At 37.5% G+C, this 13,177-nt stretch overlaps 1 protein-coding gene across 9 annotated transcripts in view; it reads left to right on the forward strand.

Moving 5' to 3' along the window:
• KCNAB2 (potassium voltage-gated channel subfamily A regulatory beta subunit 2) overlaps positions 1–13,177 on the forward strand; it is a 123,147-nt gene that overhangs the window by 88,798 nt on the left and 21,172 nt on the right. For all 9 annotated transcript variants that reach the window (XM_075190026.1, XM_075190032.1, XM_075190031.1 and 6 more), the window contains 7 exons: positions 140–183; positions 1,263–1,300; positions 8,771–8,850; positions 11,843–11,887; positions 12,523–12,567; positions 12,651–12,694; positions 12,970–13,056. In XM_075190026.1, the coding sequence (XP_075046127.1) occupies positions 140–183; positions 1,263–1,300; positions 8,771–8,850; positions 11,843–11,887; positions 12,523–12,567; positions 12,651–12,694; positions 12,970–13,056 (383 nt within the window). The remainder of the gene's footprint in view (positions 1–139; positions 184–1,262; positions 1,301–8,770; positions 8,851–11,842; positions 11,888–12,522; positions 12,568–12,650; positions 12,695–12,969; positions 13,057–13,177) is intronic.

Consider the following 13,177-nt stretch of genomic DNA (forward strand, 5'->3'; position numbering starts at 1 on the left):
GTGTTATATTATTCTTGTTATATTTTCCATGGCGTTATCCTTTAACGTATTGCTACAATGAAATGTGGATAACTTGAAGCACGTACGTATTGTATTAAATGCTGCAATTTCATGTTTCGGCAACGCTTGTTTTTTTCAGAAACCTTGGGAAGTCCGGCCTCCGAGTGTCATGTCTCGGCTTAGGTAAGAGAGCAATGAACATTCGTTTTTCTAAGCTACTTATAGGAAATGTTTATTTTTATTTTTGCCATGTGTAATTATTGGTCTTTGCATTGCCTTTATAACTATAAACGTTGTTTTTGAAAGTAGGGACACAGATCTCATGTTGATTGTGCAAAGTGTTTTGGGAGGCAATAAGGGAATTATGCCACAAGTATATTAGCTCTGCAGACAAGATGAACTCTGCAATTAAACTTGCAACACCATTTTAGTGGCTAGAAAAAGTCCTGCTACAGAAATATTATGCAGTGAAATCGTCTTTACAGGGAATATATATTCATGGGAAATTTTAACTAAATACCATCATTTTTCTTTTTTAAGTAGCAAGTTAAGAACCTTTTTAAGGATGTATCTGATCATTGTTTCTTACCCTATCCTCCTAAAAGTCAGTATCTTCTTTTCAAAAGCTCTCTGTTTGGTAAACACAAATGGCTGCCATACACAGTCAGTCTGCTATACAGTGTCACAGCCCTCAGCATGCCATGTGATTGTAGAGGGGGGGGGGGGAGAAGCAGGATATCACAGTGCAGACAGAGCTCAAAGGGGTGTTCTAAAGCCTCTCTGCTCACTCCATCATCTGCCTGTGGTTGCCATGGTAGTCAGCCCTAAATCAATAATAGCAGCCTGAAGAACAAACATTAGGGGGGGAGGGGGTAAATCCTAGCATTCTTCTAATAGCTAGCCACAGAGATTTATTTTATAATATTATTAAATGTAATAATATATACAGTGTGTGTGTGTATGTGTGTGTATGTGTGTATGTATATATATATATATATATATATATATATATATATATATATATATATATATATATATATATATATATATATATATATATATATATATATATATATATATTATAATTTTTTATTTTTTTTTTTACTTAAGTTTGCTTTGTGGTGTAGTTTTGTGTTTCACATGCTAAGGTTGTGTCTTTGTAAGAGGCCTCAGTATATGTATTGACCTTGGTATGTGTACGGTATGCCATTCAACTGAAACATACAATATTCTTGACATTATAACATCTGTGTGTTTTACAGGAACATGGGTGACGTTTGGAGGTCAGATTACGGATGAGGTAATCCATACATTAAGTTTATAAATAAAAGTAATTGTGACGTTGGGTAGGTGTGTTTCTCAGTACATCTGTCTGCGTTTCATCAGCCTGAACTATTTTTAACTTTGGTTGTCAAGGTTGGTCTGTGCTTTAGATTCAAATGTTTCCGGGGAATTTCATCTGTAACTTATTTAATCTTCTTTGTATCTTGGTTCGCTATTATGTTTTACAGACGACATTTGTCAAAATAGTTTCCATAGTTGTTAATGCTTCTTTAAGTAAGCATTACTGCTCGAATATTGTAAACTCCACCTTAATAGTGTATTAGTACCAGTTGTGAACATTGCTTTGAGACATTATTTAAGATGATTACAGATTACAGCTTACATATAGTACAACTGATGAGAAACCAAGGGGTAAATTTATCAAGCTGAGAGTCTCCGGCGGGTTTGAAAAGTGGAGATGTTGCCTATAGCAACCAATAAGATTCTAGTTATTTAGTGGTTTGGGTTTGAAAAGTGGAGATGTTGCCTATAGCAACCAATCAGATTCTAGTTATTTAGTGCTTTCTGCTAAATGTAACTAGAATCTGATTAGGGTGTGGGAGGGGGAGATTGGGGTTTCACCCTTAGGTTTCCTCTTTTTTTTTTTTTTATTGTATTGTAAATTACAGGATTGTTCCTCATATTCAATAGTATGTATAATATATAAATTTATACTATGAGAGACTCGTCATATTATAAAATTGCTCCTTAGGTTCCCAAAATGTTATGTCCTCTTTTTCAATACAATGCACAAAAAATGCATTAACTCACAGCAACTTATTATTGTCTAATCAATGTTTATTGGACTGATCAAAGCTCATTGCTGATTGGTTGTTATATTTTATCACACACGTCCTCCATGTTAGTGCATAACCCTCTACGTTTCTTACTCCTTCCAGTTTAGGATGAGTATAGGGTGATCACACAGGTAATGACCTGGTGGCGAGCCCGTAGGTCACTTATTCTGAGTAGCACTTGGCAGAGACATTAATTTAAATATTAATGTGTCTTTTGTGCTGATGGTTTTGTTTCTAGTAGGACCCACAAGAAAGGATTTGCTGGCTCAGCGATATAGACAGCTGTCTTTAATCCCAGTGGGGCCCGTTGCTTATTAAGCAGTGTTGTTACTTGGATATCATTTGTTACACCGCATATCTCTTCATTAAATAAGGTTTTTTAACGAGACATTCCAGTATAAAAATAAAACAATTCAAGTTAATCCCTACACATGTTACATTGCCGGGGCGGCAGGTATAAAGTGTAAATACATTTTCATCTAGGATTTACCAGTTTCTCCTCTCGTTCGTTTCTGTACCTCCTGGTTTAGATATGTTAGTTTTGGTTTTAGGAGTCATTTTAAATTGCATGTTGTATATTTACTACATTATATTGGTTGGTTGGTGGGTAATTGTCACACTAGTAGAGCATAGCAATTTTGTTTTTTTTATAAATAATGCCATGCTCGGGTAATTTCATAGTAGTCCCAATTTGCAGTTTTTTTGTGTACGTATTTTACTACACTATAATTTGCTCCCGCTCTGTACCCAACTTTCCCAATTACTCGCCACCGATGTAATTGTGGGAGGTGGATGGGTGATTTTTCCAAGTGTCTTCTACCCACTAAGCCTATCATTGGGGGATACATCTTCCTTTACTAAGCAGGCCTGGCTTTGATTGTGCAGGCATTTTGAGCCTTGTGTGCACCCGTTAGGACCGTACCCTAAGATTCAGCTGTCTGTGATGTGATATATAAAAGCCGGCTGGTCATTTTGACTATTTCTGAACATTGAAGGAAAATTCAAGTGTTTGTGTCCCTGCACCATGTTGGATGGGACCATTTAAATTGAAATTAGTGGTCCTTTAAACACAAAATGTCCTCTTATTGGCCCCTTAGTTATATACATGTGATTTGGGATGGTTTTTATATTCTCTTTGCTAGTTTGTTGTGTTCTTTTGTTCTTGTTTGACAGCAATGTTTTTACCCAGGTATTGTGTGCATGACAAAGTAGGGTTTGGTTTGTAAGACTACAGTAGCATCTAATTCTGTGACACGTGGATTACATAACTAGGACAAAATGCAATCTCAATAACAAACTTCTAGATCAATCATCCAGAGCAATTGACTATTCTGATGAGTTGGGTCATTTTACACCGATCATTTTACACTGTGTTCAAAAGAGCTTAGTGGAGATTTTATCACGTTACACCTCTAGGAACTTAGGACCCCTGTATTTCTGACATATCTATGAATGCAGGGGTCTTATATAATTGACTTTATTCACGCATACGTTTTTTAAGAAATTAAGATGTACAGATTTACTCTTCCCTCCCTGCCTCGTGCCTCCTCCCTGCCTCGTGCCTCCTCCCTGCCTCGTGCCTCCTCCCTACCTCATGCCTCCTCCCTACCTGGTGCCTCCTGCTAGAATGACTTTAGTTGCTGGTATGGGCGGCCATTCCTGGGTTCAATGATCACAGAAAGTTTTCCAACAAGCACAGTGTGCATGTGGCTGCCAATACGTGGCACGTTCTGTGTGGAGTTTGTATGTTCTCCCCCTGTTTGCGTCTAAAAACATGCTAGTAGGTTAAGTGGCTACTGTTGGATATGGGCCTTGTGCTATGTGCTAGATAACTTAGACTGTGAGCTCCAATGGGATGTCATGACTGATGTGAATTATTAAATATTCTCTGTACAGCACAGTCTAATAGGATTGGCGCTATATAGACAGACACAAATATATGAATGTTTATACACATCTGATCTGAAGATGTCTGAAAAGTTAAATTTCAAAAGACACTATACAGCTGGAAGACATAGTGAATGTACGCTATCTATATATTAATAGCATAATGATTTTTATGAGTGACTTATTTCTATGATGCCGGGCACATCATATACCATGGTCTGTAAATTTGTAGAAAAATATTAGCTTTGTAATCGGTTGCATGGTTTTTGAGTTATTTCCCAAAACGTCCGCCTGCCAATGCATTACTGTTGTCCTCTGGAAAATGTGACCTTGGCAATATGCCTGTGCACCTGCTGGTTGCTCTGGGACATGTGACCTGCTGGGTGGTCTGGAAACTGTGATAGCTATTTGCAACCCTTCTGGGTGACCTGGAACATTTGACCTGCTGGATGGTCTGGAAACAGTTCTTTGCAGCCACATATATCAGCGAGTGGGGACCATACCCAGCAATGGAACGTCGATGGAGGTACTTATACATATATTGTAGTTGTGACGATTAGGTAGTATATCTAATGATTGATTGTCATACATGAATTTGACAGAAAATAACAATGTATATTGTATGTAACCTTGTAATGTAATCTCAATGTGTACTTTGCTAAATGACATGAGTTTGAACATATGCAAGTGTCCATAATCTTTTGAAATTATCCAGCAATAGATAAGCATATCTCAGGAGTTTTTTGGTATACAGAGAATGTGGACCTGACCAGCCAATCTGAACGAGCAGAGGTGAGAATTCAGGTCCTGTGAACATTGTGATCTCAGGACATCCCTAGCTCACTTCGAAAGCCCTGTGACATTTGAGAAATCAATCTGTCCTTATTGACAGCTAAACTCCAAAGGTGTGTGTGGGGGGGGTAAGAGCTATATGGAAAAGGGTTTAAAACCTCCTGCCTTAGAAAATAACGTGTGCATTTTCATGAGGGGGTCTATCAAGACTGAAATGTCCCATATTTCTCAATTGTGTTCCCTCACAAACACAAAGTCTTAGCTAAGGAATTGTTTTATTTCTTATTTTAGTTTCTGAAACAAATTGTATATCTTGTTGTTAAATTTTTGTAACTAAGCCTTGGAAATATTTTTCAGATTAAATAAATTTTATCTAGCGTATTCTCCGTGATTCTTTGTGAATTTACAAAGCCCAGGGAGGCTCATGTTACATGTGTAGGTGATTTAAGCGTGAAACATTAATAAGTGGTTTTCGTGAACGTAAGGACATCATAATAAATCCTCTGTGGTGGCAGAAAAGTGACTAAGGTGTGACGCAAGTTACGGCCAGCTGTTCAGATCGCTGTATCTGGGACAGGCTGGGCGTTCATGACAGTAGTGTATAGAGAAACGTGTATTATTTGTTTTCCAAGACGGTCCCTGGATACTTTTTATTTTTGTTTTACAGCAGAGACCAACACTGGTCTCTTCCTCCTGTTTTGATCTATGTGAAGCGTAGTTGGAGAGTTAGAGGAAGCAGACCAGTTTGGGGAAGATCTTCTCTCCCCCCTGAGACGAGGTGCCTTGTCTTCATATTCATTACGGCACAGGGATTGTAGATGTCCGAATGCATTATGTACGTAGAGTAAAGCATGTTACCCCCACCCTTGTTGCCACATGAAGCTTGGAGGGCCACCAGATGGACTGCCTTGATCTAATTAAAGAGCGTGTATTCTGTAGCTCAGTGTTTGATTAGATGTTTTAATTGTTTATGGAGTCCTGAGTGCATCTCCTGGCAATAACGCTCTTATATTTTCTTCTATATGCCTGGGTGCACAATTATCCAGAGTCTGTTCTGCTAAGTAAACATATTCCATATCTTGATGATTCTCCACATTTTCCTGTTCAGCTTTTCTTAATGATCATATTAGTCAGTTACTTGTATATCATATTGCCCCAGCTTTCATCATCATCACCATTTATTTATATAGCGCCACTAATTCCGCAGCAATGTACATAGAACTAGCTCACATCAGTCCCTGCCCCATTGGTGCTTATAGTCTAAATTCCCTAACACACATACACATAGACTAGGGTCAATTTGTTACCAGCCAATTAACCTACCAGTATGTTTTTGGAGTGTGGGAGGAAACCCGAGCACCCTAAGGAAACTCGCGCAAACACGGGGAGAACATACAAACTCCACACACATAAGGTTTTTAACACTTAATGGATTTCCTGTGCGGAACATTGATGACAAACCTCTACTGGTTTCACAAATAAATTCGGTATAGAACGGAGTGATTTATGCCAACTGCACTAGTGATGAAACTAAATAATGTGCCCCTGTGACTTATGGCTTCCTGGTCTTGGTATTTCCTCCACGACACAAGCTGTGATGGATTGAAGTTTGCCGATTCAGCAACTGGTCTATAGCTGAAAATATTCCATTTTTGTGTGTGGAGACCATATGATTGTAGCTACATGTGTGGCACACACGCAGTCTCACTAGAAGACAGCTGTACACAGTTGCATAGAGTGTGTGGACAGATGGAATGAACCATTATTAATCATCCTTGTATAACAAAGGCTGTGTGATCGAGGTAAATGATGTACATGAAGCAGTTGGAGTGATATATACAGAATATGTCCGTGCACAGCACACACTGATTGGCGCCGCCGCTCTTCTCATTGTGCAACAGTGTGGTGTGTGTGCCCACTGTGTGGTTGTGTGCCCGTGCCCGCTGTCCGGTGTGTGTGTGTGCCCGCTGTCCGGTGTGTGTGCCCGCTGTCCGGTGTGTGTGCGCCCCGCTGTGTGTGTGTGTTCCCGTGCCCGCTGTCCAGTGTTCCATTTTGGAGTTCAGTTGTATTGTGCTCAAAATCTCCAGTATGTCGTATGTAAGGTGTTCCATGTGCATATACTTCTTTTAATACATAAAATACATTGTTTTTCAGTTAGTTTAGCTAAAATCCATAACTTGTTGTTGTATGATTGAGCAGTTTACGTTATCTTTAGTTTGTGCCATTATTGCCTGATTAGAACCTGCTCTATGTATCTATCCAGGTATTGTGTTTGAGGAGATGCCGTACAGCCTGACATTTACATGGACAAAGCTCCTTTGTGTTTGAACTGTGGTCACACTGTAACCAGATCTTATTTTGTATCAACCAATGGAAAGAGCAGAGAAAATGGTCCTATAATTGTTTTGCTCATATAAACTGCTGCTGTGTCTGCCCATTCCTGTTATACAGTGTTGGTGGTTACAGAAATAAAGTCATTCTATTTGCATGTAGTCCAGTACACAGCAGCATCTTCTCTTCTGAGTAGCCTGTCGTGTCGCATGTGAATGCAACTTTCTATTCTCGCTGAAAGAAAAATGGTACTAAATGTGAAGTTTCGGGGGCCCAAAGCACGAGATATATATATATATATATATATATATATATATATATATATATATATATATATATATATATATATATATATATATATATCTATATATATATATCTATATATATATCTATATCTATATCCAACCTATTGAATGCAATAATAATCAGCAAGTGCATGTTACTACTGGTGGTTATACTGGCAGGATACGCCTCTATTGGCGAACAGATGCATGATGGGAATTCCCTTCTAAGGCTTTTTACTTACTGCTTATTAAAACAAGGACATTTCCCAGCTCACCCTTCCAGTTACGTCATGTTAGTCCGAAGACATGGAAGTTTGATATAACTAATCCAAGTCTTTAGTTTATAATTGTCCCCGATTTTCACGGTAAGTCCCAAGTTTTAGAGATTTTTCCCTGTTTTTCAATTTTGACCTACTGCACTTGGTATATTTTATTTTCAAGGGCTTAACTTGATATTTGTTGAAGTGGGGTATTTAATGTTGAAGAAAAGTATGTTATTATGCTAAGGGAACATGACACGATGGGCTCCAAAGTCTTCTAAGACCGTAGCGCTTGTGACGGGCATACAGACAGCAGTAATACGTCCTTGGATATTATTTTAAAACTCTGCAAGTTACTTTTTTGTTTTAGTAAAAAAAAAAAAAAACTGAAAGAGGAGTGTGTGCATTGTGTTGTAAGGTGGTACTATGTACCTGTTGGGTGCTGGCTGCTGTGTTTTGCTATCTGTGCATGCACCTTTGATTTGCGCTATGATAAATCTGAGATCCAGTCCGTGTTTTAAGTACATCTGTTTCTCCAATAGACGTACCCATGGTGTAGGAATATTAATATTGTGGGGATGGAGTTTGTTGACCTGGTGAACACTGTATATTTGTCAATTGTCCTTAGGTTCCAGCAACGGTTCCAGGTTTTAAAGATTTGAATTTGATTTAAAGGCAAAGATTTCTGTAAATGTCCCTATTTTTTTTTTATTTTTATTTTTTTAAATTAACCATGTGAGCAGTATAATTCTCTGTGCTGAATACAGTTTTTACTGTCTCTTCCGATTCTCTGAGCTTTAGAAGTTCATATTTCTTGGAGGAGTATTTCAAATACAAAAACGTAACAGACGATACTGTTCTGAATGTGTTTAGATGCTCCGGCTTGGTAGCCATTTAAATGATATATTTTTTATTGTGACAATTATGACATAGGGTACTGTCATGAGAACCTACAGTTGAATAAAACAGTTAGATGCGTGATGCTCTGTGTCAACATTACTACAGATATTTGTTTTGCTAGTTTAAATCTCCCTTTATTTTGTGATTTATTTATTTATTTTATTTTTTAAAATAATTTTGACTCCTTATTTTACAGATGGCGGAGCAGTTGATGACTCTGGCGTATGACAATGGAATAAACCTTTTTGATACAGCAGAAGTTTATGCTGCTGGAAAGTAAGTGTAGTTAATGTTTTATTTCTGCAAAGATGCCATTCTTCTTTAGTGTGTTCCTCAAAATACCCAATTAAATCCAGGTGCTGATTTTACTTGAGTTTTTCAGAACATCTCCAATTGGATTATTGTTAGAGAGCACGTGATACCTGCATAGTGCAGGGGCAGCCATTTTTGACGCTAGCTTCTTATCTATCCGTTCACTAGAAACTAGCTCCATCACTGAAGCATGACTTTAATAAACAGCAATTATAGGTTAACCGATTTTAAACAAAAGAACATTCAACGTATAAGCATTAAATGGACAGTGAAGGCAATTTGTCCTTCATTTAGATGGCATTGAACTATAAAATCTTTTGTGTTTTCTTGTTTTTCTTTTTTGTGTGTTTTTTGTTTGGTTTTTCGTTTTGTTTTATAAAGCTACACTACCCCCTAAAGTGGCCACTTTGGCTGCAGAATGTGGTTGTAAGCGGGAGGGCTGCAACATCTGTAATTTTGGCTTCTCATAGGTCCCCTTCTCCCCTCCTAAGTTCCGGTAGGTAGAGACTAACCATGGATTTAATAATTCCGGGGGACCCGTCAACCCAGTGGTTTCGGTGAGGGACAGAGCTGTAATGCTCCATCATTTCATTCATGAACATCATTAGCTCAACATTCTGCAACCGCTTAATATAAACTTTAAACCCAGTGGAAACCATTATATACTCTTCACATTTATTATAAATGTGAAGAGTATATAATGTTATTGTTAATTACTATTATAAGCAATTGTAGGTGGGTACTGAATATTTTTCCAAAATGAGTCCTTTTATAGGACCATTAAACCTACCGGTTGGCTTATATAAAATGGCAACTACAAATTGTAATTATCTACATTTCCGTTCTACTTCTTTTATCTTTTATTTGTTTTTTTCTGTTTTGGGGAGAAGTTTGTGAATGGACAATTGTAATAATTACATTTCAATACCCAATCTATATGTTTCCAAAGGTAACGGCCCTTTTATGGGCTGGACTAAAATGTCGGAGAACGTAGCCAATTGACTGTCAACCTCATGAATATAAGCCGGGCCTCATGAATATTAGTCAGGCAGGCCCTCTGGAGGGTCCCAGAGAATTGATAGCTTGCATTCTGGCTCAGCCAAAAAATGGCCGCCTCCACAGATGACTGATCCACTTTACTCTACATAGGCTAGCAGTGCATGCTGGGATATGTTGTGGCTAGACCCCTACATTTGCTCAATAGTCTGTGTGACATTTGTGTCATTTTATACAATAACAATATTATGGGGGACACATTTTCTTGCAAATCACTGTTAAAAACTACAATGATTCAGCTGCAAATATTACTATTCCAAAACGTTTCCTGCCTTGTTTAAACAATCTAATATCTGTACATCTTCATCTCTGCACAATAGACATGACTTACACCACAATGTCCTGCTAAAAATAGCGTGAACGTGTGGCCTGCAGATTACAATATTGATTTTCCTCTTTCTCTAGCTTGTCTGCACATTCTTTCCTTGCCTTATTTTACCTTGTCGTCTTCGTTTATGATTCGTCTTCACTGTATGCCTATATTAGAGCATTTTCATTACTTAGTGTGCAGATCTACACAGCATTGTGCACAGGATTGCTTAGTCGTGGGTTCTACGCAGTCACGTTTCCAGTTTAATTTTGATTTTGTGCCGCAAAGAGGCAGCGATTTGTCCGTCTTTATAAGAAGCTGTTGCTGGGTCTTGAACTGAGTATTGCAGCAAGTCTTTTAATATTGTTTTTATTACACTTGGTACATTACACTACAGAGCTGCTCCCTCTCGCTGTATATGACATAGATATAGCTGCAGTTTAATTACTCATTCTAAGGAACTGTGTATCTGTTAGGTGAAAGAACATTGATTAAATGGACAACAATGGATGCCGAAAGCTGGGTACACACTACAGAATTTTCCACCAACTTTTTATGCCGATCGATTTTACATGCGATCGATGGTCCGATCGCTCTGTCCATGGACTGCATACACACTAGCCTTGTTTTAGAAGATAAAGGGAAGAGCGGACTTCCCTTTGGCGACTTTTTACGGCCATGTTGTCGTGAGCAATGATTGTAATTTCGTACTCGCTGTTGTGGATCGGTCGGAAGTTTATACACCCTACACAGCGGAAACGAGATTGGAACGAAAATATTAAACGGTACGACCAACCAAATGAGGCGGCAATCGTCCATTTGGGCAGACTTTCGACCATCGTGTCACTGCACACACTGACCCGACTTTTGAACGAGTGGTCGTATGTCGGGTGATTGAGCCGATTATTGGACGAAAACCGTGTAGTGTGTACCTAGCTTAACACATGCGTGAAGCTGTGAAAGACGTGCTCTGTCTGATATCTCTCTGTTCAGCATGGTGGTCATTTTAATACATTCCACACCAGAGTGACAAAGATCATAAACTTAAGTTGTCCATACTTTGAGCAGTTCTTACAGCTTCTCTGCTTCACTCGTCTCTTCCTCCTTCGAAGTTAAAATAGAACAAAAAATGAAATGCATTGTTAAACTAAAAAGCAAAGTGTATAAAAATATAATTTAATAAAATAAACATTTCATTCATGAGCATTTGCTCCTGTTCCACAATGTAGAAGTGGCACAATTTGCATATTTTTATTTTACAGCTTTTACTCCCCCTCCCCCCCCCCCCCTCTTATCCCATCTCCACTGGCTGATGTACCTGATTTTACACTCCCTGCTTCCACCTTTTACATAACACTTATTCCGTGTACAGTGTTTGAATAGTTACAGCGTTGTAAATTAGTGTTTTGTTGTATATCAGTGCAATTGCTTAGTACTAAGTTTCATATTTAAGTAAAGCATAATACTGTGCTATATATATATATATATATATATATATATATATATATATATATATATATATATATATATATATATATGTGTGTGTGTTTTATTATCTATTTTTAAAATATTGTATTTTGTTATTTACAGGGCTGAAGTAGTATTAGGAAACATCATCAAGAAGAAAGGTTGGAGGTAATTATTTTCACGTTAAAGCTGTTGAGTGATTAATCTTTTATGCAGTGAACAGTTTCATCTACACCCTCTTTGCTCAGAAGTTAAAAAGATCACAATAAATAATTAATACGGTCAAATAGTGCAGCTTAATTTCTCCATCTCTTATTGTCGGTCATGGAGCTCAACGTGGCCTCTGTGTTTACTCTGGTAGACAATAAGAGTTCAGTCTGGTACGATATAATGTATTGTGTAAAGAGGTGTTTTCTCAAGGCACGGGTTTAGATGTGCGTTTTGTTCTAATCGTCCTGATCAAAGACAAATACAATTATTTAGCATCGTAAACTGAACAATCAGTGATCTCCTTCTTGTTAATAATTATGGTATTATTTATTTATAAGTATGTAAAGCATTCTGCACCATTATGCAAGGCGTGTGTGTGTGTGTGTGTGTTTAGATATAGATAGAGAGATAGAGATAGATATGTGTATGTCTATGTTCCGGCATACTTGTTGTATAGTAAAAAATAAACATGTATATTACCTTTGCAATATTCTTTAGGAACTATAATAAGTCTCATAAATAAAAAAAAAAAATTTTTTTAAAGGTTTTATTTAGTAAAAAGCACTTTTTTTAACCACTCTATTCTCTTTCAGACGGTCCAGTTTGGTTATTACAACAAAAATATTTTGGGGAGGAAAGTAAGTCATTAAACATTCTGTGTGTTGGTGTAACTATTTCTACATAACAAAAATGTAGACAACAATATTTCTTTATATTCTAGGGCAGAGACTGAGAGAGGTTTATCAAGAAAACATATAATTGAAGGTACAATGTACATTACGTGTGCGGTTATACTAGATCATTTGTAATGTAGACAATGTAGGAAATATATCCTGTAGATTATGGTATAATGTATTGTAAGGATTGTATGTAAACATTTTGAAAATTGCATTGATAAAATGCAGCACATAGTCCTCAATACCTGGGACTGTGCAGCATCGCTATCTACGATAAATTAATACGAATTGCATTTTAGTCATAGAGAAAACGTTGGGTGTGGGTTCAACTGCTGATGTGTTTGTTACTTTCTTATTGTCCAGGTTTAAAGGCTTCTTTAGATAGACTTCAACTAGAATATGTGGATGTTGTGTTTGCCAACCGTCCTGACCCCAACACACCAATGGAAGGTAAGGCCCCACAGTAACCTAAAAACAATATAATGCTTCCCAGTGTTCAGTTTCCTATTGGTCAACTTCTCTGTTTAAATGTGATGCCATAAGGACTTTGTTTATGTAATAAATGCGATAT

The sequence above is a fragment of the Mixophyes fleayi genome, chromosome 11, assembly GCF_038048845.1.
Source record: "Mixophyes fleayi isolate aMixFle1 chromosome 11, aMixFle1.hap1, whole genome shotgun sequence".
Lineage (NCBI taxonomy): Eukaryota > Metazoa > Chordata > Amphibia > Anura > Limnodynastidae > Mixophyes > Mixophyes fleayi.